This window comes from Ictidomys tridecemlineatus, chromosome 2 (genome assembly GCF_052094955.1).
Source record: "Ictidomys tridecemlineatus isolate mIctTri1 chromosome 2, mIctTri1.hap1, whole genome shotgun sequence".
Classification (NCBI taxonomy): Eukaryota; Metazoa; Chordata; class Mammalia; order Rodentia; family Sciuridae; genus Ictidomys; species Ictidomys tridecemlineatus.
This window is the reverse complement of record NC_135478.1, coordinates 89,317,261-89,343,670: the sequence shown is the minus strand read 5'-3', so window position 1 is coordinate 89,343,670 and position 26,410 is coordinate 89,317,261. Positions and strand designations below refer to the sequence as shown.

The following is a 26,410-nucleotide window of genomic DNA, read 5'->3' as shown; positions in this document are numbered from 1 at the left end:
TTGGTTTAGCAAAATCAGATTCATCCATGGGAAGAAGAGGACAGTAAGCCTGCGGAGAATCTCTGCCTCCTTTTTCCCCCCACTCCTCTGAGCTTTGCAGCCATGTCAGAGGCTAGCGGAGGGCAGGTCAGGCGGGCATGGGCAGGAGGAAGCCCTGCTCTCCGGGGCCCCCTGGGCTCCAGCTTTGGGCCCCCCCAGTCTGGTGGGTGGCTCCCATCTTCCCTGCCTGGGCACGAGCCTTTCCGGTCAATCCCTTTTAATGGAACTCGATGACTCCCCGTTTCCAGGGCGCGTTGCTTCATCAGGTGGTGAGCACCTGGCATTTCCAGTGGCTGCCTGGCATTTCCCATTTTTATAAGAAGCGAACCTGACATTTTTTATTCCAAAGCCCCAGAGTCCCGAGGCTTCATATCTTCTGTGAGCTTCGTAACGGGCTTGGAAGTCGGAGATTGCCTGAGGCTGGGACTTGATGGAGTGTGCCACTTGTCCCCCCCGGAATATGATTTATTTGCTCAAGGGAAGGAGGGGAAGGAGCATGGGACAATTAGGTGGGATTTGAGTTTTGAGATGTAGGGAGGACGCTCAGAAACGAGCGAGCAGCCAAGAGGTTGTAAATCCTTGCTGACAGCCGGTGGAGTGTTTTTAAAATAACAACTGATTTTTAAACCAACTGCCTTGGGAGCGCCAGTCAGTCAGAGCCTGGGACTGTTTCCACCCAGCTCTGCCTTTTATTGGAGTGTGAGCACGTGAGGAGGGCCACCGCTGGGAGGTGCTCCCTGGAGTCCAGCCACAAGGCCCTTGCTGTGGTTCCCAAGCATGCACACTGAGTCCTACCACAGGGCCCTTGCACAGGCAGGGCCCTTAGCTGAAATTCCAGCCCCCAAATTTTCACACGGTTGGCTTTTTCTCCATTCAGCTCTCAGCATAGAGGTTACCGCCCCAGAGAGGCCTTCCCTGATCACCCTGGCTAAGAAGCCCCCAAACTCATCTGCTCTCATCTGACAAGTCTGTGTGTTCTCTTCACAGTACTGCACCTCTCTGAACTCTCTTTCCTTTGCTTGCTTATTGCTGTCCATCTCCAGTGGGCAGTGAGCCCTGTGGGATTCAGGACGGGGTCTGTCTTGCACATGGTGGCTTCTGTACCCAGGCCACTGCCAGGCTGCATTGGTACTCGCAAAATGGATTTTGAACTTTCCTCATCATCTCTGAGTCTCAATAGAATGAATCGCCATGACCAGTGGTTCCCAGTGCAGTCCCCAGAGTCCCAGCATCAGAATTACCTGGACCTTGGGCCCCAACCCAGGATCCCCAGATCAGAAACTCCAGGGGCAGGGCCAGTCATGTTTGCTTAACCAGGGTCCCAGGGGATCCTGGCGCCTGCTCTGTCTTCAGCCACTGGCCTCATGCCTCAACGCCTCTGTGCTCCCGGCAGGTGACGTAAATGCAGAACGCAGGCCAGGTGGGCCACATCAGAGAGTGGTAAGGACTGTGACAGAGCAGACCAGGAGGCCCTGGGGGGACACTTACAGCTCAGGCCAAGCGTGCCTGCAAGCCCAGTACTTCCACCCAAATGGCCCATCAGTGACCCTTACCTAGGGGTCCCCAGAGCTCTGTCCCTGTCTCCATTGCTAATCCAATAACAAGGACACCGTTTTGAGAAAAAGGATGAAGAAGTTTTGTTGTTTTGCTAGTAAAAGAGAAACGCAGGGGACTCTTGTCCCAGAGCTGATTTCGCCCACGAGGAGGAGCAGGGTTTTTATAAAGAGGTGATTCCAAGGGGCTTCGTTCCCAGGGTTATCTGGTGGGAGCAGTAATGCACTTGTCAATTTAGGAGATCTGGCGACATCCCCAAGTCTGAGAAGTCTGAACTAGTGCGTTCCTGTTCCTGGGGTGGGTGGGTGTGCGCTTGAGGACAGATAATTCTGCCTAGGATGGGGAAGATAGTATCCTGTCCCTCCCTCACAAGACTAGGGAGGTGGGAGAAAGAAAGAAAAAGGACATTTTAAAAGTAAGTCTCTGTGACAAAGCAGCAAGGGCTATATGAAAGGCACAAAGTGGCCCACAGGTGCATAACCTCAAGCTCAGGATTGAGTTAGCCAAGAAAAGTGAAGGCACAGATTCCCAAGAGGTTCCCTAAGAAGGTGCCATGGTGGGGCTCTCACTTCCTGGAGTACTGGAAGAAAAGATATCCTTGTCTGTTTTCTGTTCCTATAACAAAATACCCGAGGCCAGGGAGTTTATTTAAAAAAAAAATAGAAGTTTATTTGGCTCATGGTTCTGGAAGCTGGGAAGTCCAAGAGCCGTGGTGCAGGCCTCTAGTGAGGGCCTTCTGGCTGCATGGTAACATGGCAGAGGCCATCTCATGGGGAAACAGAGAAAGAATTTTTAGCTCAGGTCCCTTGCCCTCTTCTTATAAAGCCACTAATACCATTGTGGGGGCCCCACCCTCCAAGCCTAATTATACCCCAAAGACCCCACCTTTAAACATGTTGACCTCTGAATTTGAGGACTAAGTTTCCATGGACCTTTGCAAGACGGACAGCCCACAGTAAGAGGTCTGGCTGGGTGAAGCAGCCGGCAGCCCTGGGTCCATGCTTCCACTTCTTCAGTGACTGTCAGTGTGTTTGGGGGTGTAGCAGCAACCAGAGGGGCCTACTCCTGCCCCTAGAGACTCACAGTCTGCAGGGGAGGCAGATGGTAATGGAAGGCTCTGGCCGACACGGGTACAGTCACAACCACCACAGGTGTCACCAGGGCAGAGGCCCCAGGGCTTTGGGGATATCTATAGGAAGCCACTAGTCAGGGAGGCCAGGGCAGGTTTCAGGCCAGTAGGGGGGCACTGTAGGCTGAGGAGATGGCAGCAACCGCGGCTTTGGGATGGGCTCATGTGGCAGGAGCTCCGTGGATGAAGGAGAGCGTCAACCAGGAAGAGAACAGGACCCTGCAGGGCCAGGTTACATGGGAGCTCTGGGGACACGGGGTCTCTGTGACAGAGCCCTGGGGAGCCACCAAGGCAGCAGAACGGCCTGGTCAACTTTTGCAGCGATCTCTCAGAGAGCTGGGTGGAGAGTGCGTTGGGGAAGGCAGAGAGGCCGAGAAGGGGGTCGGAGGCATGGGGGACAGAGCCCATGTTAGCAGTGACATTAGTGACAATCTTCTTAGTGATGCTGTGGGCCGCTGGCCGACAGACCCCCTCTGGCCACACACCGCATTTGTGAGGTCCCCTTGCTGCGTCACACCCACCCCGACACGGTACTGACCGCTCACTGTATTCATGTCACAAGAGCCACACGCCTGTGACTTCAAACAGTAGCAATTCATCCTACAGTCCTAGAGGTCACATGTCCAAAGTGGGTCTTGCCGAGTTCGGGTTCAGTCGTGGTCAGGGCTGCGCCCTCTGGAGGCTGCGGGCTCGTCCGCAGCGCTGGGCTCGGCCTCCTCGGGCACCTCGGGAGGCGGGGCTGGGGGCGGAGTCTCGGGTCAGACTCCGCCCACCTCCGCTGCTCCCTGTGTCCTCCCTGGGGGCGCGCCTGGGTATCAGCCTCACTCAAGAGTCTTGACCCGGTCACATCTGCCAAGTCCCTTCTGCCACATAGGATAAGCATTCGCCAGTTGCAGGGACTGGGACGTACATCAGGGATGTCCTTGGAGGCCACCGGGCAGCCTCCCCAAGGCCACGGGGGCTCTGAGTGGCAGAGCGACGCTGGTTGTCAGCGAGGCTGGTCTCAGAGGCAGCGGCCCCCAGCCAGCACCCTGTCCCCTTCCAGGGGGACGAGTCTGGAGGGGAGATGGAGTGGCCTCCCAGGCTTCCAGACTGCTGCCCTGGCCAGCTGCTTGGACAGAGATAATCCTCTGGATGATTGGGTCTCACTGTTTCTGATGAACCCTTCAGGCTGGCTCATGAGGAACATCTTCCCCTCCAGCGCCATCTTGGCCAGAGGCAGCCATGCTCCTTGGGGGGTGACCAGGCTGCAGAGGCCAGTTGGCCTGCAGCTAGGTCTGGAAATTCGCAGACCTTGGACCTCTTTTTGGAGAAACATGATTTTTGTTGCCTAGAGAGCGACCCAGGCGTGTGTGTGAGTGTGTGTGTGAGTGTGTGCGTCTGTATTGGGTGTGCCCTTGCCTTGAAGCTACAGAGGCACTAACCGTGTCCTTCTCCACTGGAACACCCTCCACTGACCTCCAGACTAGCTCTGGCCCCGAGGACAGCAGGCCTCATTCATCTTCATCACTCGGGGTGACGGTGGTAGTGGATGTTAAAGCTGCCATTTATGAAGGTCCTTATGTGCCAAAGTCGCAGAGAAAGCTTTTAAGAAGCCAAGATGGGTCTCCAGAGCACCATCCAGAGCCAGGCTGCTCGGGTCCAAGCCTCCTGCGTATGCAGCCGAAGGAAAGGAAATGGACGCATTGAACGGCACTGTGTGCTCCATGCAGGGTCCTTCGTGACAGCCAAGATGTAAATCAGCCCCAGTGGCCATCAGTGGGCAGATAGATAAAGAGAAGGTGATTTCCGGGCTCAGTGGAGGCTCATGACCTTCGAAACACGTGAATTCTGTTGTTTGCAATAACACGGATGAAACCAGGCCCGGAGAGACAGGATGCCACTGGATGTCACTTATATGTGGAATCTTGAAAAGTCAGACCCATAAAAATCGAGTAAAATGGGGGTTAAACAGAGACTGGGAGGTGGGAGGTGGGGGGATTGGGGAGGTGTTGGTCAAAGGACACAAAATTTTAATTAGACAAACATGTTCATGAGATCTATTTGTATGTGCTGGTGAATTTAATTATAAGGATGCATTTGATACTTGAAAAACAACAGATTTTAAGTGTTCTCCCCCCACACACACACACACAAATGATAAGTATTCAAGGTAATGCGGATGTTAAATCACTTGATTTAGCCACTCTGCAAAGTATACATATTTCAAAATGTTGTATGCGATAAATACATACAATTTTACCTGCCAATTAAAAAAAAAAGGAAGGGCTGGGGATTGTGGTTCAGCAGTAGAGCACTCGCCTAGCACGGCAGGACCCGGGTTCAGCCCTCAACACCACATAAAAATAAAGGCATTGTGTTGTGTCCATCTACACCTAAAAAGTAAATATTAAAAAAAGAAAATCTCCAGCCTCAGTTAACCTCCCTGATTCTCAGTTTCTTCCTCTGTAGAGCTGGTACCACACTTCATTGAATCTGAGATGCCCTCCGTTAGACTAGGCATCATTGGTTTTATGGACTACAAAGAAAGAAACAGTGCCAGAGAAACTGTGTCCTGCGGGCAGTTGCAAAACGCACACTGGTCTCTGAGACGCTGAAATGGGAGGTGCGCGGAGCCTAGAAGGCTCTCGGTCTGTGTTAGCTTGGGCCGCTGCTTCTGCTGTCCCATTTTACAGATGAGAAAACCGAGGCTGGAGCCACCGTTGTTCAACATGCGGTCAATGGCAGAGGGGATTCAGGCTCAGTCTGCTCACCTCTGAGAGGAGGGTGGGGACAGCCACGTGTGGCCATCGTGGCCATGTGTGGACAGTGGTCCTTGCTCCTGGTGGCCTCCAGGCCTCATGTAAAATAGGGTGGTAATGAAGACCTCGCAGGAGGGTCCAGGTGAGCCTGGCTCCCGACACGTGCTCGGTGAACCCCTTCACACCCTCTTCTCCCCACCCCCTGCTACCAGGGCACCGTTGCCAACCACGAGAATTCCCTGCTCAGAGCAGTTTCCATGGACACCCGGGCTCTCGGCCTCGGTCACCCTGGGCTGCGCTGCCTGCTTGGCCGGGCTGGCCTTCCCCCTGCGCCTGTCCCTACCCCGGCCGCTAATAAAGACCTGCGTGGGTTGCCGCCGGGCCTGGAGCCCGGGGTTTATTTTTTCTATAGAAAAATGCTTATGAAGGATTGAGAAATGGATCCCTTAGGTGACCGTCGCTGGTCGCCATGGACCAATTGCTCATCCCTTTCTTGCTGAAAATTTTAAAGGGACCCTCTCTAAAGATCACACACCTACACGCGTGGCCAGACCAGGGGAGCCCAGCCCACGGAGTTTCCACTCAGTCCCTGCCTGTCCCAGTCCCCAAAGGCTCCTTCCAGCCTCCCTCTGACACACACATGTGTGCACACACACGCACACACACACACACACACACACACACGCTCAGTCCTATAATAGCTTTCAGCACACAGATGAGTCTCCTGCGCTCGGCACTTGATAGCGTCACAATCTTCCCGAGGTCTCGTGTATCTGGCTTCAAGTGCTGTGTTTGTGGGCTCGTCCCTGCTGTTGGCCGTGAGCAGTGGTTTGTTTTCACACCGTGTGCTGTGGACGGATTCCCTTGGGTGGCCAGATGGCAGTCTGTCCGTGGTTCCGCTGGTAAACACTGGGCTGGGTCTGAGTTTGGGTGCCGTAACCGAGCACCGCGGCCTGGGTGGCTGGTGGACAGCAGAAATGTCCTCTTGGGGTTTGGAGGATGGAAGTGTGAGATTGGGGTCCCGGTACCGTCCAGCTCCAACGAGGACTCTCCTTGGGTCCCAAGGGCCACCTCATCGTGATGCCACAGGGAGCGGTGGCACTCCGTGGAGGCCCTTTATTAAAGCCCTGGTCCCATCCCAGGGGCTCTGCAGCCTGGTCACCTCCAGCTGAGGGCCAGGTGAGGGTGTCCACCTGGGAATCCCCGGGGAACACCGTGAGTCAGGCTGTTGCCATCGGGAATGGGTGGCTAGTGACCTGGCGGACTCGGGGGAGTCGCTGACCCTGGGCTCTCAGTGGATTTCACTGGGTGGGTGCGGCCAAGGGGGGCTGCCCCATTCCTACCCCACCTGTCTGTGCTGGCTTGTCGGGGCTAAAGACAAACTGGCGGTGCTTGTGACTTTCACGCGGGTGATGCTGGAGAGACTCTGGGAGTCTTGGAGCCTGTTGCTGTCATTTGCTCTGCAGCAGCAGCGGGGAGGGCCCTGGCCTGTAATGAGTGTAGGTGGCTCTTCAGAACAAAGTCCTCAGGGGAGGGAATCCACCCACATCTCCGCCACCGCCGATATTTAAATGTCAATATGTCTTAATTGGCTGCTGGGCCCACCCCCCCCCCCAGCAGCTCAGCAAACACCCCAGCAGGGACAGCAGAGGGGGGACAGCCTTGAGTCATCTGGGCAGCCTCCTGAGGAGTATGGGTGACCCTGGACAGGTGAGTCACACTCCCTGTCTGGACACATGCAGCTGCCCCTGGACTCTCACCTTAGGCAGGTGAAGAAGCCCGCCTCCGTCAAACTGCCTGGTGCAGGGGTGCGTGCCTGTCATCCCAGCGGATTGGGAGGCTGAGGCAGGAGGATCGTGGGTTCAAAGCCAGCCTCAGCAACTTAGTGAGGCCCTAAGCAACTCAAGGAGACCCTGTCTCTAAATAAAATATTCAAAGGGCTGGGGATGAGGCTCAGTGGTTAAGGGCCCCTGGGATCAATCCCCTCCCCCCCCCCAAAAAAAATACATATATATATGATCATGGCTGCTATAGGGAGCATTGGGGATGGGTATGTTTATGGGGGGGTAGATTGGAGATACAGGGTAGGTGTAGTGTGAAATGTGTAGAAATATATCATTTATATGTTTGCACAGCATATGTGTCAGGCATGAAGAAGTGCCTACTCCCTGTCACATCCGAGTTCAGGTGGTTCTCAATAATCCTAAGAGACAGGAACCTTTGGCCCCATTTTACAAATAATGACATTGAGGCGCAGAGAGGGGAACTAAACTTCCCTGGGGTTACACAGCCAGCACCTGACAGATGAGGATCCTAACCCAGTAGTGTCTGACTCTAGACCCCTGTGTGCCTAACAGGCATGATATGTGCTTCCCACCAAGAGCTAAGCATTGTTCTCAACTCTTTTATGTCATTCAATCCTCAAGTTCAACTACAAGGTGTGCATCACTAAGAGGAAACTAAGGCCCAGAGAGGTTCAGTAACCCATCCTAAGACACACAGTAAGTGAAGAATAGGGCTGGGATTCTGAGATGCTTCCACAGTTCTGGCTCAACTACAGGAAATGCAAATTTCAACAAAACTGAATACACAACCAGGGCTTTTGATGATGACATTCTTCATTCAGCCAGTCCCAGTGCAGGGGGCCAGGGACACCGTGGTGAATCTAGAATTCATTCATTCATCCACTTGTCATCCTCTACCCGTGTGTGTGTGTGTGCCCAGACGGGGGCTCACAGCGGAGGAGCAGGATGGAGGAGGCGAGAGGCTAAATGAGAGGTGTTACCGTCACTGCATAATGTCCCTTTTCCCATCCTGTCATTCATCTTGAAATGAACTCGAAATGAACTCAATGAGGCTGAAAATGGTGTGAAAACCCTCCATCTAGACAGGCGTCTGGTTTGGGGGGTGTAACTGGGGCTTACACGCCCCGGCCTCGAGGACCAAGGCGCCATTTGCTGATGGTCCTTAGCACACATCAGCTGCCACACTGTTAGTCTCCCGTCACTGTCCCCACACACGGGCAGGCAGAGAGCTGTCTGAGTGACAGCTGAAGACCCACCATCCGCTGGGTGGTTGCTGCACGGCTTTCCATTGGTGGGACCCTGGGATAGACAGCCGGTGGCCACCCCCTCTCTGGACGGGGCTAGACTCTGCAGGGGTCTTTGCGTCCCGGGAAGTTGTTGGGAATTCTCGAAGAATCTGAGAACCTCTGCCCCAGGTCTTCATCCCAGAACCAGATCTGAGGTTTGGTCCCGGGTCATCGGTCATTAACCTATGGGTACAGAGCGGCCCTTCCACCCAATTATCTGTGACTTCTCGTCACTGCAGAGGGTCACTTCTTAACAACTGCCAATCTTTTCAGTAAACCGTCTTGTCCTTTTGCTTTGCAGTCTCTGTAAGGGACGGACACTCTATTCGGTGGTGAGGGACGCCAAGATCGTCCTGGATGTCAACAAAACCAGACAGATCGCTCAGGAAATTGTGAAGGTACAGTAGGCGCTGCACCCCTCCCCTGCGCCCTCCTGGGAAACCCCCGGGGATCCTGACACTCAGGGACTGGGTTTGGCCCACCAGGACTTCAAAGAGATCAGACTTGACCTGAAAAATACCAGATTGTGCAGGGCGCAGTGGTGCAAGCTATAATCCCAGCAGCTCGGGAGGCTGAGGCAGGAGGATCGTGAATTCAAAGCCAGCCTCAGCCAAAGCAAGGCGCTAAGCAACTCAGGGAGACCCTGTCTCACAATAAAATCCAAAATAGGGCTGGGGATGTGGCTTAGTGATCAAGTGCCCCAGAGTCCAATCCCAGTATCTGCCTATATATATATATATATATATATATATACCAGATTGTGCAAAAAGTCAGGATTTTGTTGATAGGACCATTGGGAGTGGCCTTTGGTCTCTGTTTGGCATCTCATTGTCAGGGTGCTCTGACGTCTGCGAGGGCCAGTGGGCACAAGGTTGCTCAGTTCTTGGGTTAGGATCCGTTTTCTTGGAGTCCTTGAATTCCCACCAGCACAGATGATGTCCCTGCACAGCTGCTGGGGAATCGAGGGACCTCGGGTGTCCCTTTGGGATTAAAACAAGCAGGAAGACCCTGGGTTTCCTGCAGGTACCTTGTGAGTCAGTTGGTCTTGCACTTCTACTGCCCATTGGAAGAGTTAGAAGACCTGAGAAGACGCGGAGGATGAGCTTGTTCACAAAGACCAACAAAACCTGTGCTTGCCCTTGAGCCAGACCCCCAGGAGCAGACCCTGCTCCTCGTCTCCCTGGGAACGAGCAGGAACTGCAGAGGAGTTAGTGTTTAAAGGGGAAGTGGGAGAAGGTGGCTGATGGCATTTCTTCCTCTGGGGACCTTGCCCCCTCTTAAGCCAGCCAGCCAAGTGGAGATGGCTTTGAAGTGGTCTGAGAGGGGTGGCAGGTGGGTGATGGGGGGGTGATCTGTTCCCCCTGTCATGCCTGCCCCCACCCCACTTCCAGGCTCCAAGGGTGACGGGACAGGAGTGCACCCCCCACGAGGGTGACCGACGGGGGGGCCCCGTGTGTTTTGCAGGGCATGGGTTACCTCCACGCCAAGGGGATCCTTCACAAGGACCTCAAATCCAAGAACGTCTTCTACGACAATGGCAAAGTGGTCATCACGGACTTTGGGCTCTTCAGCATTTCCGGGGTGCTGCAGGCTGGCAGGTGAGAGGTGGCGGAAGGGCCCAGAGGTGTGGTGGATGGCTGAACTCACCCCAGATATCTCGGGTGACCTGGATTTGGTGTGGGGGTCACAGACCTGAGCGGGGGTCACAGACCTGAGCGGCTGGGCAGCAGCACCTTGCTCCCCTGTCCTGCACATGGCACTTGGGAGTGCATGTCACTGAGCTCAGAGCATCCCTAAGTCCTGCCAGGCCCGGGCCCTTGCGTCTAGCTCACCCTAAATGACAGGAAGCTGGAGTCGCCCGAGAGCCCTTGTTGAACGCTGCCTGAGGAACTCATTAATTTTAGTCCAGCCAGAGCACAGTTAAGAACCGAGGATTGAAAGTCAGACCACATGGGGCCTAATGTGGCTCTGCCACTTATTAACTGTGACTTTAGTCAAGGTGCCCAGTGTCCCTGAACTTGGGTTTCCTTGCCGACAAGAAAATGATGCTACTAGAAGGTTCTTCAGTGACAAGAGAGCGTGATGCGGACAAGCAGCCGGCAAGTCCCGGGAGGATTAATTTGCATAGACCGCCCCAGTGGTCCCCGGGGAAAGATTAACCACAGCTGAGCAATCAACTCCACTGCCCTTTGCCCTAGAGCAGGCCACACGGAGTTGACCACGGAGAACCAGCGAGAGCCCCAATAAGCCACCTATGATTCAGGTCTAGGCTTGCGACGATTAATTTGGAGCGTATGTTTTTCTGCACACACACACACACACACACACACACACACACTGACACACTTTGAACCCCTGTGTGTTTCCTCTCATCATGCATCTTAGAAGGAGCGGCCTGTCTCTCCTGGAGGGTGTCTCTTTCCTTTCAGCCGCTTTGGGCCACCATTGATTTCCTGGAGGTGCACCCCAGCACCCCTCGGGGGGATTGTGCGCCTGCTCTCTGATGCCTGGCTCCAAGCCAGATCCCCCGAAATCTGCCCAGACTTGGCCGTTTCGTGTGGTGCACAACCTGCCTGGGCTGAGGAAGTAGGTGGTGGACCCCAAGTGTTGCCAGAGGACGACATGGGGTGACAGACGACCTGAGTGCTCTTTCCTTCGGCTCCCACGGACACCCAGTGTCCACCCGGAAGAAAGATCAGCCAAGTCACCCCGTCCCCAGCCCCAGCCCAGCCTCTTGTCACTGCAGACCAGTCAGAGGAGACCGGGCTTCCCAGCTGTCCCCGCAGAGCTGTGGGTGGCTTCCTGGGTTTTACCCCTGGCCCAGTTCTGTGTTATCAGGTCAAAGGCCATCCCGAGCCTGGAGGCTTAAAGCCAGCTGCTGTCATTCCTGTGGCTCTGTGGATCGACGGCTCCGTTGAGCCTCGGTGGCTGGAGCTGCGGAGGTGCAGCCCGGAGGGTTGAACTTGAAGTTGACCGCAAGCCTTCTGCACGTGTCTGGGCCTCTGGGTGGGGGTGGCTGGGGCAGCAGGGGCCTGGGGGAGGCCTCCCCCCGTTCTCTCCCCCTCCTCTTACTCTCTCGCTCACGTCCCCTCCTCTTCCCTGTCTCTGGGACTGCACTGGGCTCCCCTCTGTACTGGTCTCCGGGTGGCCAGGCTCTCTGGCAGCAGCTGGGTTCCGTCAGCTGGAGCATTGGAGGTGCCTGGAGGAGGCTGCAAACCTGCTAGAGACCTCACCTCTGAGGTCTCCAAACACTCCTCCCACAACAGTCAGGTCACCCAAGGCCAGCACAGATTCAAGGGGAGCAGAGGGAGAGGTCACAGTGACTTACGGTGGCCTTCTTTCATCTTCCACAGTCTCCAAGGCAGGATGGGGACCATGACAGGCAGGATGGTGTCCCATGAGCCCCAGAGCTTTTCCCATAACCTCTACCTCCACGGTAGCTCTGGGGCTCTGCAAGTCCCCTGCTGGGCATCAGGTCACAGCCGCCTGTCTCCTGTGTGTGAAGAGGCCCCTCCAGGCAGGGAGTGCCCCAAGCTGGAGCTCCCAGGGCAGTAACTGGAGTCTAGGAGTCACCCCTTAAACAGGGGGCTTCTGGGGCCCTGATTGGCAGCCTGGGGACCACAGGATGATAGAAGTGGAAGGGGGAGCCCTGGCCCGGTGCAGGTGTTGCAGGGAGCTGCCTGAACGAGCCCTCATGAGATGGGCCTGGGTGATATGAGGTATTAGTGTGCCCGGGCTGCTGTAACAAAACGCCACAGGCTGCTCGGCTTCAAAGACCCATCTTTATTTTCTCACAGCTCTGGGACTAGAAAGTTCCAGATCAAGGTGTGACAGCTCAGTTTCTGACGAGGGTTCTCTTCCTTCTCACAGTGACCTCACAGGGCCTCTCTGTGACTCAGGAAAAGAGAGATCTATGAGGACTCCTCCTTTTCTTATAAGGACCCAAGTCCTATTAGATGAGGGCCCCAGACTTAATTCCTTTCCCATAAAAATCCTATCTTCAGTCCCAGTCACGTCAGGGGTCAGGGCTTGAGCAAATGAACTTCAAGAGGGACCCATGCCATCCATAAACACAACGGGAATAGATGACAGCAACTTATTTTTATTAAATACACATCTGACCCCCCGAGCCTCGGTTTCCTGCTCTGTGAAATGGGCGTGGGAGGCAGGCATCCACAGTGCCTACTTCACCTGGCGATTTCAAAGATGAAACATGACCGATTACGAGGGCTTGGGATTTGCTTCCTAGGGGTGCTGTCCCCCAGAGCTCAGGTGGCATTCTCAGGGTGTCTGTCCAGGGTCGGGGGTGGGGGAAACGGCGACACAGTCACACTGGCCCTGGCTCTTTTAATACTTATTTCCTCCGTGACCCTGGGCAGGTCGCTTAGAGGACTGAGCCTGTCTCCTCACCTGTGGAATAGACATGGCGCCCTTCCAGGGTGGGTTTACATGGGACAGGAAACCTGGTATAGAGCCGGTGCTCAGCAGAGGACATGCCTGGCCTGGGGCGTGCTCATTTTATTGGGTCACTTTAAAGGGAGCGTGCTCTGCACATCCAGAGAGACCCCAGCACACAGCTGTTCTGCTGCCACCAAGAAAAGGTGGCATTGACGGGGCCAGCCCCTTGCCCCAGCCGCCCAAGAGGTGACATTGACGGGGCCAGCCCCCTCGCGCCAGCCGTCCGCAGCCTGTGATTAATAATAATCATCATCATCGTGAAGATGACTCGGGCTCGCCCTTGGAGGACCGTCACCATGGGAACGTGGCACCCCAGGGCATCTGTGCCAGGCGTGGCACCTGGTCCCCTCCAAGGCATGGGCCCATGCCTGTCCCGGCTGATGGTGCTTATGTGGCACACTCCTCCTGTCCTGGTGACCCCTGAATGCCGGTCCTCGGCTGACCCAGCGAGGCAGAAAGAGTAGGACAGACATTTGGGGTGATATGGGAACAGGCAAACTTGCCCTTGTGACCACAGCAGGCCACCCGTCCCCGATGACCTCTGTCCTGTGAGGAGAATGGCTGGTCCACTCCCAGGATACACACACAACACCTGCGACCTGGTGCGCCACGTGCACACTGACTGCATACATGACCCCGCGTTCTCCAAGTCACACACGCTGCGTGCGTACAGGGACGCGGGGCAGCCCAGGTCATGAGCGTGTCCTCCTCACCTGGCCCTGGCAGCTGCCCTGCACCAGCCTTGGGACTGCAGATTGCTGTGCCCCATTTGCAGATGGGCAGTGAGGGCCCGGGGCTGCTCAGCGTCCCTCAGGCGGCCAGCAACACGAGATCCTTGGGCCTCGCAGGTGCCCCTGATTCTGGAAGTGAGAACCCCCTCCACTCTGCGGCTCCAGGGTTCACCCGTGGGTCCTTCTAGCCGAGGACATGTCCTTGCCTGGCCGTGGTGCATGACCCAGGGGCCAGCCTCGGGTTTTTAATGAGGAAACACTGGATTTTAGGCCATTGTTTTAGATAAGAACAGCGATTCTCACCAGGGCCGTCGGGCCCCATACCCAGGGTCCCTTTGGCAACGTCTGGAGACGTTTTTAGTTGTCTCTACAGGGGGCGTGGGGGACAGCCGTGCTGCCACACTGCAGAGGACAGCCCGTGACAAAGAGCTCTCCAGACCTAAGTGCCAATCATGCCAAGGTTGAGAACAGAGGTGTTGGTATCATCTGGCCACTTAAGTAGCCTGTCACTTACGGGCCAGTCTCCTCCTAGCATGGGGCTGCAGGCGGGGACAGGGGCCGGGGTCCTGGTGTAGCACATCTGTGCTAAGCCACTGACCAACGCCCTGGCGGGCTGAGGCCCAGTGAACCCTCAGCTTGGCTGCGTTCCCACGGCTGCAGCTTGGGTCCAGCCAAGCCCGGGTCCCTCCGAGGAGACCCAGTGGTGGTCTGGAGGCTGAGCTCTCTCAGTCACGCTCCCTTTACCTCTCTTCCTGCACCTTCCCCTGGGTCTCGGCCTCCCGTGGAGGATCAGGGGGTGTCCACAGGAGGGAAGCAAGAAAACCAGAAGAGCGGGCTCTGGGGACTCGGGTCAGGGGTGGGGGGACTCGTCCTCTGGGCTGTAAAACTGAGCTCACTCTGTGCTTCGCTTCTCCAGGCGAGAAGACAAACTGCGCATTCAGAACGGCTGGCTGTGCCACCTGGCACCGGAGATCATCCGCCAGCTGTCCCCCGACACAGAGGAGGACAAGCTTCCGTTCTCCAAGCACTCGGACGTCTTTGCACTCGGGTAAGTGGCCCCCCGGGGCCATCAGGAGCCACCGCCTGGGCAGAGGTCACTCCCCTAGACTTCCTTTGAGGCATTTGCAAGGGCCAAGGGCACCTGGGGGGGGGGGCCACGGTGGCTGGATCTGAGTGCCCCAGGGGGATCTGAGTGGGGTGTTCTGTGGCCATAACTAGTTACCCAACCCATTCACTCATTCCATAACTATGTACCGAATACCGCCAGTGTGCTAGGACAGCATCAGATGCTGCTGATGTAAGATTCAGGGTTGTATCTGTTATCGATTGCTGCGTAACAAATTTCCCCCAAACTGAGCAACACAGGACAAATCTCTCATCTCTGGTTTCTTAGGTCAGGGATTTGAGGGAGGTTTCCTGAGTGACTCTCAAGTTGTCCTTGGTTTGTCACGAGGTGGCAGTGCCAGGGCTCTGTCTCCTCAGAAGGCTGGGTGGACTCAAGAGCTATTTCCCAGGTGGCCACCCACATAGCTGTCAGGGGCAGGCCTCAGCTCCTCCCTCACCTCATGTGCCTGAGTGAGCTAATAGCATGGCCACTAGGAACCTGGGTGACCCCTGGACCTCATCTCAGAGATTACATAGTAGCATCTCCTCCGTGTTCTATTTTAAAAGTTTTATTTTAGGTACAATTGGTGCAGAATCATTGCATGTATTTACGGGGGGTACAATGTAGCATTTCAATACCTGGGTACTTGTGTCATGATCAAATCAGGATAATTAGCCTATCCTTTGCCTGAAACAGTTATCACTTGTCATTCTTTAATTGCTTTGTGATAGAAACATTCAAGGTCCTCTCTTGGGGTTGGGGTGTGGCTCATCTTTGCTTGGTCTTGTCCATGGCGTGGACCCAAGGGCTGGGGGCCATGCTGGGGAAGGGTCTGGGCACATCGCAGGCCTGTAGATGTTTCGGTTTTGCTGAGACTTGACAGAGAGACAATCTCCCTTGGCAAAGCACCCCCACCGCCCCCTCCCCGTCCACCCCCCGATGCTCGGTTTTTGAGGAGACCAGGATTCTCAACATCTGTCACTTGGGCCCCATGAAAGGCTGTCACTCGCCTTGATTAGTTAATGCCCAAATCTTTATCTAGTTAGATATTGTTATCTGAAACCAAATTGCAGTAATTAAGTTGGTATATTTTAGTGTACATTTAGCACTCGGGGAAAAAAAAAAAAAAAAAGCAATTAACAAAATGTACCCGAGTAAGTAATTGGTTTTCCACTGGAATTTTCATCTTGAGCAATTCTTTTTTTCTGCAAGTGAATTTCTCTTAAAGTTAGGTTTGAAAGGAAGTTTTAATGAGGGTTTTATTTCTGACACTGCTGAATTGCGAAGGACCTGGCGCTCTTGGGTTCCTGCCAATTAGGAGCATCCTGTTGCTCGGGAGCCTCGTGCTCAGGGATGACTGAGAGCAACACGGAACTTTTAAAAGTGGGTTGAGCGCTGCGTTGAGCTTTTCTCTGTGTGCGCCCCGTCTCCTGCCATGGTGATGTATCCTGGGGAGCACGTTCTTCCCAATTGGCAGGTGAGAAAACTGAGGCCCCCGATGGCTCGGTGCTTGGCCTTCTGTCAGTCATTGCAGGAGCCGGGATGCACACCTGTGGCCACGGCTGGAGCTTCAGCCCTGCAGCCCCAGTGGGCTTGGGAGTGATGTCGCCAGCCAAAGCCCGGCTTCCCCCCATGTCAATCAAGGATAACAAAACCCACTGCGGAGTTCTGGACTGAATGAGAAAACACCTAGAAGGCACCCAGGACAGGGAAGAGCCCCAGAAGGGAACCCTCCCCTCTCCCACAATCCATTTGTACCTCCTTCCCCAAGCTCCAATCATCAGCTACAAGGTTGTATCCCCAAATCCTCACTTCCCTGATGACAAAGGACTTTCGAGTGGGATAGAGTACAAGCTTCCCAGTACAGCATGCTCTGAGTCCACTGGACAGGGTTCAACACCTAGCTGCCCCTCTGATGGGCTGTGTGGTCCTGGATAAGTTTTTCTCTGCTCGTTACAATGTCACGATTTATAAAGCAGATGATGACACAGTAAGCCTCCCCGGATAACTGTGGCATCAAACTCCTCCACTGCTCAGCATCCCAGATAAAAGTTCTCCCACTTTCTCCCACTTTCATCACAATCCTCTTTTGGCACCTAAGGACACCTGTGCTGGGGGCTGAAGTCACCTCTCCGTATCATTTCGCTAGAAGAATCCGATCAGTCAGATTTGCAAACCTGTTTTCCTCCTCTTAGTCTTTCCATCGTTGTAAAGAATGGCTCTTAGAAAACTCAAGTATAAAAGAAGAAAACTCCGACGGTCTACAGTTAGCCCCTGTTCACATTCCACTGTTATATCTTAGTCTTTTGTGCATATAATGATTTTTTAAAAAGTCACCTCAGACCCTATCTACAGTCTTGTGTCCTGCTTTTTTTAAACTTAGAAAAGATCTGTGGAGCATTTTTTTTAATGTCAGCAAAATTTCTTTGAAATGTTCTCATCATGACATAATCTTCCATTTCACTGTGTGGATTTACCATGACACAGACAACCAAATTCTCTTACTGGGAATTGTGTTCTCATCTTTTTGGTATTATCTACAATGTCGTGGAGAACATCCTGGCTGGGGAATGGATGTCCCCAATCATCCACCTGCAGTGGTTTCCTAGAACTACAGATGCAGGGTCAGAGATCCGCACCGTATCTAGCAAACTATTCAGCTTCTAGGCTTTGGTTCATTTTAATTCAGGCATCACAGAGAGCATCCCCAAATAAGTATGATGCCTAAGAGGTGGAGAGAGCTTGATGTGGGTCCCAGGGGGCACGATGCCACCCCCAGGACGAAGAAATTGGAGAAAGGAGTGGTCGACCAGGAGGACGGGGTGGGTGGGCGTTGCTGAGGAGGGTGCAGGGTGCTGAACCACATCAGCACCCTCTAACCTGTCTGCCAACAGCACAATCTGGTACGAGCTCCATGCCAGGGAGTGGCCTTTCAAGACCCAACCAGCCGAGGCAATAATATGGCAGATGGGCACAGGCATGAAGCCCAGCCTCAGCCAGATTGGCATGGGAAAAGAAATCTCGGTAAGTCGGTCCCGGAGTAGCTCCAGGTCTGGGGCACAAGGGAGATGCAGACACAATCCTGGGTTTTCTTTTTCCTGCATGTTAAGACTAAAAATGCTTTCTTTGGGGTGAACAAAAAAATAAACAAAACAAAAAAAAAAAACCACAAATTTTAAAAAACCCTGCAACCTTCTTAAGTCTGGTTTGGAGTTCAGCAGCAATGCCGCAAACACTATGCCTGCAATTTCAGGTCCCTGCCACCAGGGGCGTAGTAACACTTGCTTAGGTTTTTCCTAGCAATGGATTGTGGAGTCAGAGAGCCCCAACGAATCCTCTCATTCTGTTATTTTCAAAACATCTTCATCAAAATATCATAAGTATTATTGGTGTTGCTTTTATGTGCATCTGCCTCATAATTTTAAGGCATTATCCAACTCAGAACAAGATATAGAGGAACAGAGAGACCTGGTTATAAATGAATAATCTTCCTCTTAAACACAGCAGGAAGACTCCTGTCTTTTGATCAGAGGCAGATGATTCAGGGGAGCAGTAATTACCTGGTATGTCTGTCAGGATTGCCTGCCTCCAGGTTTCCTTCCTTTCTTGGATAAGGAGACCATAAATAGTCACGTTTCTCCTCTGTGGCTTTTAAGGGTTCTTATATTATTGGGATGGGGCTGGAGACTTTAGGATTCCCTTCTGTCCCTCAGTTTTGCGGAAAATGCCAAGGAATTCCTCGGGGAGTATTGTTGATGCTGATGTATCCCAAACCTTCTAGCATAGAGCCTACCTAGTGTGTTATATGGCCTCAGAGCAGGTGGGATGGAGAATGGATGGGTGGTAGATAAAGAAGGAGGGAAGGGAACTGACGAGGATGGGTGGCTAATAGATACATGGATGGATGGGTGATGGATGGATACAGGGATGGGTGATGGATACATGGATGGATGGATGGATGGATGGATGGATGGATGGATGGATGGTGGATAGTGGGTAGATGGATGGATATACACATAGATGGGTGGATGGATAGATAGATGGGTACATGGATGGATGGGTGGGTTCATGGATGGATGGTGGATGGATGGTGGATGGATGGATGATAGGTAGATAGATAGGTGGTGGATGGATGGATGGTAGGTTGATGGATGGTGGATGGATGATGGATGGATGGTAGATGGATGGATGGATGGATGGATGGATGGATGGTGGATGGATGGTAGATGGGTGGTAGATGGGTGGATGGATGGATGGATGGATGGATGGATGGATGGATGGTGGATGGATGGTGGATGGATGATGGTGGATGGATGATGGTGGATGGATGGTGGGTGGATGGATGGATGGATGGATGGATGGATGGTGGATGGATGGTGGATGGTTGGTGGATGGATGGTGGATGGATGGTGGATGGATGGATGATGGATGAATTGATGGTAGGGGGTAGCTGGAGGGAGGAAGGCTGTAGGGATATGGATGTGGGTAGACAAAGGGAGAGAGTCACTGAGGGCTCAAGGACGAATAAAGAAGTCACAATTTGCAATCAATGACCACTCACTGGTTTCTTTTAGGACATTCTTCTTTTCTGCTGGGCCTTCGAGCAGGAGGAAAGGCCCACGTTCACCAAGCTCATGGACATGCTGGAGAAGCTGCCAAAACGCAATCGCCGCCTGTCTCATCCCGGACATTTCTGGAAGTCTGCAGAGTGGGTTTCTCTTTCAGCCTCTCTCCACTGCCCTGCCTTCCGGCCCCATCACCCTTCTCCCCCTCCCCAACTCCACCCCCAGCGCACGCAGCCGCCCTGCCCACAGGTTCTGGGGGTCCCCTGGGGTCCAGGTCAGAGTCGGCCTGTGGCACACAACTTGCCGCTTTTTGATCCCCAGCGAAGGCCGATGCCCATTGAGTGGAGCCCCCTGGGGCAAAGTGGCGCCCCAGGTCCACCAAGTCCCCCGTTATGTGCTCAGGGACCCTCCACCAGCACCAACTTGATGGACATACTCCTGGCCCAGCAGCCTTGCCCATCATGGTGGCCCTGGACCCCCGCGGTCTCCATGGCGTAAGAAAAGACAGGGAGTCTCTCAGCTTCTCCCTTTCCTCACGCACTGCTTCCTCCTGGTGACCCGCCAGGCCACGTCCCTCCGTCCCTCCCTTGTTCCTGGCTGCAGGCCCATGGTTCTAGCTGAGATCAGGAGCCTGGCCTCTCTCTCCAGGGTCTCCGCTCCAGCCTCCATGACTGAGCTCTCCAGGTGACAGGCAGACAGGCCCCCACTCATCACTGCTCTGCCAGGTGCTCCCAGGCACACCTGGTTGTGCACACGCAGGTCCCCAGACCTGGGGACAGTACCTTACATGCCTCTGCACACTCACACACATGCACTCAGACGTAGACACATGGACATCCACACACAAGGACATTCCTGCACACACAGGCACACTCAGACACACACGTGTGGTAGTCACATTTGTGACACTTGAGGACACACCAGTGTGTAACTCACCAGCACATGCCCACACGTGGATGAGTATACGCAGGTGCACTTCACACATCCCCACCTGCACCCATAGGTATGGCAGAGCAGCTGCCCAGGCCCCCCACGAAGATCCTCAAGGTCCCAGGGTTTGGACTTAAGACCCTCCTCCAGTCATCCTGACCCTGAGCTTGCTGAGCCTAGTGGGCAGAGTCTCCTCTTCCTCCAGGGGCTCAGCCTTCCTCCCTGGAAGTTAGAAGTTCCTCCCTCCACACTAAGGAGGGCTTAGATTGGAATGCTTACTCCTCTGCTGGATTGCTGTGTGTCCCTGAGCAGGTCACTGGGTCTCTCTGAGCTCATTTCAATTCTGAAAAATGAGGCCATGCAACCCTGTGGCAGGAATGCCTTGGGGTACCATGAGGTCCTGTGCTGAGGCACAGTGAGTCCCAGGGAGCAGGTGTTCCCAATATGGTGACGGTCCTTGTCTGCCAGGAGGGACTGTGAGCCTACTCTGGTGGCCTGACAGGATTCAGCACCAACTGGATCTGAGGGCAGGCAGGAGGAGGCAGCCACCAGCCAAACTCCTGCTCAACTCAGGCCACTTAGGCTCTGGGGCCGCAGCCCCGGGATGGACCCAGGAGAAGCTGGTGCTACAAAACTCTGGGGTCATTTGGGTCATTGCTCAGTGACGCTGTTCTCCTAGAGGTCAGGAAGGGGAGGGCAGGAGCTCAACTGGACAGCGGGACATAAACTCTGTTAGAAGAGGAGGCAGGGGACCTTCAGTGTCCATCAGGGGCCAGGCACCAGTCCATCAGTGGAGAGGCAGGTGCTGGACCAAGGAACTGAGGTGCATTGGCTGCTGTGGGTGGTACAGTCTCTGCGTATCACTGTGTCCATAGGGTGGTACTGGACTCACACCCTTGCCTGGGTCTTCAGCCCTAGGGGACCCTCCCCCAGCCCGTGACAATCATCCCTAGTCCAGAGGCTGCAGGCTGCAGCGGGAACATTTGGAGTTTGTATCCTGTCCCTCTCCTTCCTGGCTGTGCATCCTTGAACAAAGCATATAACCTCTCTGGGCCTCAGTTTTCACCCGTGAAAGGGCTACGCTGCACCTACACTGCAGGCTGCTCTCAGGTTTCAATGAGGTCAGAAATGTGTGGCACTTGGCACCGAGCCCAGCGCACAGTAGGTCCCCCGTTGGTAAGAGTGCCTTTCACTTTTCTCAGAGGGGACAGGGGCATCTCACGTCCACACCCCTGTCCCTCTGCCGTTGCTGTATCCACGTCACCGTTCACTGGGCTTCTCTCCCCACTCCAGGCTGTGACCCTGGGACAATGGGACCACGCTGGGCTGCCTCAGCTCCTGAGCCACCTCTCTCTCCCTGCTCCGCCCCTGCCAGCTCGGGAGGCCAGAAGCTCACCACCAGAGGGTCCCGACGGCCGGCTTCTGAGCGCCGCACGACTGCACCGTGGCCGCCCTGCACCCCAGACGTGCGCCCCTCTGCTCGGGCAGGGGCAGGGACCCCCGAGTCAGGACCCACCTGATCAGCCAGGGTGACGGGATTGATGAGTGGGGCCCAGGGGACGGTGTGGCGAGGACAACTCCAGGCTGAAGGTGGAGACCCTGGGCTGCGGGGGGCCGGCAGGAGACCCCGCCCACCAGGCAGGACGTTGACTGGTCAGTGCCGCGCGTGCGCACACGAGGCCCGCTCTGCTGGCCCCCACGAGAGCAGCCCAACTGCCCCGCCTGGAGCCCCCGCTGCTGTGGCCTCTGTAGGTCAGTGGGGGAAGGGCAGCCCCAGCTGGCTCAAGGCCACTGTGCAGGGCCAGGGTGGGGCAGGGCAGGGGTGGCCAAGCCCATTCCCTTGGAAACATCTAGTTCAGAGGCCCCAACCCAAGCCTGGCACGGTGCCTGGCACCTCTGGACGCAGCTCCCACGTGCGCCGCGACAGTCCTGCGTGTCTTTCGAGCCTCGTCCTGCCTTTGTCCTCTGCCCTGCGAGAGGGTCATCCTATCTCATCTCACTGTGCCATTTGGAAGGCACAGTGACTCCCTGGATTATGTGGGGGGTGGGGGGCTCCTTAGGGCTCATGACATCCCCTGAAGTCTAGGCCCCAAGAACTAGGATGGGGGGGGTGTTCTAGCATATTCCTTTCCCTTGCTCTTGGGCAGCTGGCACACCCACAGTGATGGTCTCTGGGGCGCGTGTGGAGTGGGTTTCGGGGTTACCTGTCTGGGAGGAGCTTCTCTGGCTGCTCCACCCCATAATAAGCCTCGTTGGGGAAGCGGGGAGGGAGCCCTTTTGTAGAAATCCTTCCCTTTCCAGTCCAGCCTGGGGCAGTCCCTGAGTGGCCTCCTGTTGGGAGCCAGGGTCCCCTTGCCTATTTGTGCTCACTCAACGTCCCCTCTTGCCATCCCTCCCCTTGCTCAAGGCCTGGACTGGTGGCGTTTCCCCCAGAGCAAGGGGGAGGAGAGCCTCTGGCTCATGTCCCCAAAGCCCTGACCCCATGGATCTGACCTGGCACTAAAGGGAAATCTGTCCCCACCAAGAGCAGCAGCAGAGGTAGCAGAGCAGCTGCAGGGCGCCCAGGGCCGGCCCACGGTCCCTCTGGACCTCCTGGCCACTGCCCAGCCTGGTGACCTCACAGCTCCTCCGGCATCCACGCATCGCCCTCCCAGGGAGGGAGACCCAGACTTCAAAACTTGACCTGAGCTGACATCAAAATCCAGCCACATGCACGGGGACCTTCCCCACCTGGGTGGCCCCAGACCGCTCCAGCTCCGGGAAGAACAGGGCAACCTTGTGCTTCCCCAGAACTGGGCCCAGGGGGGTCCCCTGCGCCCCCCAAGGGCCTCCTTGCCTTGCCACATCCCCACCTGCCTGGGACCAGGAGACTCAAAACCCCATGGGGCCCTTCCTAAGTGGACATTCCTGTTCTGGGGACATCCGTCCTGGTGGCTCTTGGCCTGGTGATTGCTTGTCTTGGGGGCATTTCACACGCACTTACAAGACACCCAGAGCTCTTGTCTGAAGATGCCCCCTTCCAACAGTGCCCTCTGTGGAGCCCCCGAGTCCCTGGCCTGGGTGGACCACCCAGCCTGTGCCCAGCGACCTACTGAGTGCCTGCCATCCAGCCCCGGCCTCTCTTTAATCCCCACCTGGACTTGTGGGTCCACAGACTCCAGATTTTCCCTGCACCTTTGTGCCCAAAGAGGAAACGAGGAAGGAAAGAGGCAGCCGGGGTCCAGAGCCCCCAAAGTTGAAATGCCCCCCAGAGCTGCCCCCTGATGCCCCAGACTCTCCTGCCTCCAGAATTGACCAAAATAGCCGACCACCACCTTGTCAAGGTCCAGCGGGGTCTCCCAAGGGTGACTCTCCATGTGACCCTGAGCCCCTGTTGGGAGTTGGGACAGGACCTGGGTGATCCACGGAGAAGGCCCAACCTCCCCCCATCCCTTGGCCCCTCTGGGGCTTCTTGGCCTTGGGGTCTGTTCCATGTCATCTTGGTCCCACGTCACCTCTTCTTGACTTCGCACTCCTTCCTCCTCTGTCCCCACCTGCCGAGATGTCCGCTGCAGTCCGAACTGGACGCTGGCTCCAGGCTTCCCTGACCCCCACCCCAGCCCAGCCCCCTTACTTGTTTAAATCCAGGGAGAATCGGGCCCCTCTCTCCCACGGCCTGGGTCTGTTTGCTGAGGGACAATTGGGGGAGGACGTGGTCATTCGTCCTTTGAGGGTGGAAGAGGAGAGAGACGTACTTGCCCGTTTTAGCTACTAGCTTGTCCTGCGTCTGGTTCTATAGGACCCACCCCGTGAAGGGGAGCTGTGTGTGTGTGTGTGTGTGTGTGTGCGCCTCTCCCTGCAGGTGACACGAGTCACCAGCTCAACAGCAAGTTGCTTCCGTCTATGCCTCACATGCAGCAAACCCCTCTCTGTTCAGGCATCCCGCGGGGACCACTCTGCAGGGGGAAGGTCCCCCGGGGGCCTGGACCTTCAGAGGGACACTGCTCGGCTTCTGTTGAAGGGCACCCGGTGGCCCGCTAACCCCCACCCACTCCTCACACGACAGATGATCCTCTTGATCTCGTGTAGGGACATCCCCCAGTGGCCCCATCTCCAGAGCCAAACCGGAAACTAAATTGCCACCTAGGTCTCCCTGGTCCTGGTTTTCCCTCTTAGGGGTCAAAGAAAAGAATTCCATGTCACCACGTCCCCCTCCTGTCCCCCCACGTCCACCTGGGCTTGGCCTATGGACGCCCTTTCTTTACCTATGTGGGTAACGGGACTCTGTGTCCAGGGAGCCTGCATCTCCTCTCTCCCTGCGCCACCCCGTGTCCCCACATCGTGCCCCCAAACACAAGCACAGAAACCCAGACGCCCCCAACCTTCCGTAACCCTCCTCCCACCTGTCGCGGGTCCTCCGAGGCGCTCTGATCTCTGGACCCCTCGCTATCTTGAGACATCTAGAGCTGAGGGGACAAGCTTCGGCCTGAGGACCCAATGGCTCTTGTGTCTCATTGATTTGTTTTTTAATTGGGAGGAAAATATCAAAGGAATCATAACATCTCACGACTTAGAGAAGCTCTAGGAAATGCACATGTCACGACACACAGAATTCTCTTCACGTGGAACTTATTTATTCACATGTTGTCCAAGTGGCTTTGGGGTTCCAGTGACACACATAGATGATGGGGCCCCCCGATTGGAAACGCAACCTAGACCTTGGCCAGCTGGGCCTCCTGTGACCTGGGGGCTGATTCCCAAAGGACCAGTCACCTCCTGTGTGGTTCCCAGAGCAGGAGGAATGCCTGGGGGGGGGGCCTGGTTTCAACAGGCGACAGGCTGTCCCGCGGCCTGCCCTAGGGAGGTAGAAAGCCCCCTGCCCTGGACAGGTGTGAGCAGCTGTTGACCACGTGGCCTGCATCCTGTGGAGGCCGGTCAATCCCCGGGGTCTGCTCTTGAGGTCACTATGCCAGGGGTGGGGTTCCCCCGTGACCTGGGGGGAGCGTTCTCATGACGGTGCTTGACGTGGGCGAGGGGCGCTGGAGGACCCCCATCTCTGGCTTTCCTTCTCCCGCTCGTTCTCAGCCTGGAGCCCCCAGATGCACCTCCCTGTCCGCATGTCCTGCCAGCCTCCAGTTCACCCTGGTCTCGTCCCGAGTGCGTGGCCATGCCCCCCCACCCCCCGCCCGGGTTAGCTCCCTGGAGTAACACAAGTCACCACGCTGGGTGGCTTAACGCAACAGAAATGTGTCCTCTCGCAGTTCTGGAAGCAGGAAGTCCAAAAGCTCGGCGGTGGCAGGCTCCCTCCAAAACCGCTGGACCACGGAGCCCCCTCCCAGCCCTATTTTGTATTTTGTTTAGAGACAGGGGCTCAGGAGCTGCTTAGGGCCTCGCCATTGCGGAGGCTGGTTTTGGACTCCTGATCCTCCAGCCTCGGCCTCCCCAACCACTGGTCCCCGATTCTTCTTAACCTCTTGGTTCTTTCGGCAAACCTCGGCGTTCCTTGGCTTGTGGCTTGTGTCCCTGGGTCTCTGTCCTCTCCTATTCTTCTAGTCCATCTGCAGGGCTCGTGCGGGGTCCCGGGGTGAGGAATTGAGCATGCCTTTTCTTTTCCTTGGAGGGGACACACTCCACCCACAGCACCCGCCAGCCCGCCCGACTCTCCCCTCCTGCTGGGCATCCTCGTGTGGCTTTCCTGGGGGCTGACCAGTGAGTGGCCTTCCCTCTCGGGGGGAAGGGCCTTCCTTCCCAGGCCATATAGGGTGTGTCTTTCAGGGTTGGAGGACCCCCTCCCTCCACGGAGGACTGAGCTGGGGGAAGTGGGCCTTGCCAGGGCTGCAGAAGGTGGGCATGAGACCCCGAGTGTCCCATGCCCCTTGAATCTAATGCAAGACAGAACGCCCCCAAGGGAAAGCTCTGGCCAATGGTGTTTCCAACAGGGTCCCAGCCTGCTGTGGGTTGGTGACTTTCCCAACATTCCATGGCTCTGAGGCCAAGGTGAAAATAATGTCGGATTTTACCTCCTTAGGAGGATCCGCCACCTGGGCTTTCATCTCCAATCAGGCCACTGAGACCCAGATCCTGAAAG

At 55.6% G+C, this 26,410-nt stretch overlaps 1 protein-coding gene across 1 annotated transcript in view; it reads left to right on the top strand.

Moving 5' to 3' along the window:
* The window catches only part of Ksr2 (kinase suppressor of ras 2), a 350,333-nt gene extending 324,699 nt beyond the window's left edge, over positions 1-25,634 (top strand). The window contains exons 15-20 of the mRNA XM_021729336.3: positions 8,856-8,952; positions 10,019-10,152; positions 14,660-14,791; positions 17,743-17,872; positions 19,423-19,556; positions 21,637-25,634. Of these exons, the coding sequence (XP_021585011.1) occupies positions 8,856-8,952; positions 10,019-10,152; positions 14,660-14,791; positions 17,743-17,872; positions 19,423-19,556; positions 21,637-21,643 (634 nt within the window). The 3' untranslated portion in view covers positions 21,644-25,634. The remainder of the gene's footprint in view (positions 1-8,855; positions 8,953-10,018; positions 10,153-14,659; positions 14,792-17,742; positions 17,873-19,422; positions 19,557-21,636) is intronic.
* The last annotated feature ends 776 nt before the right edge of the window (positions 25,635-26,410 follow it).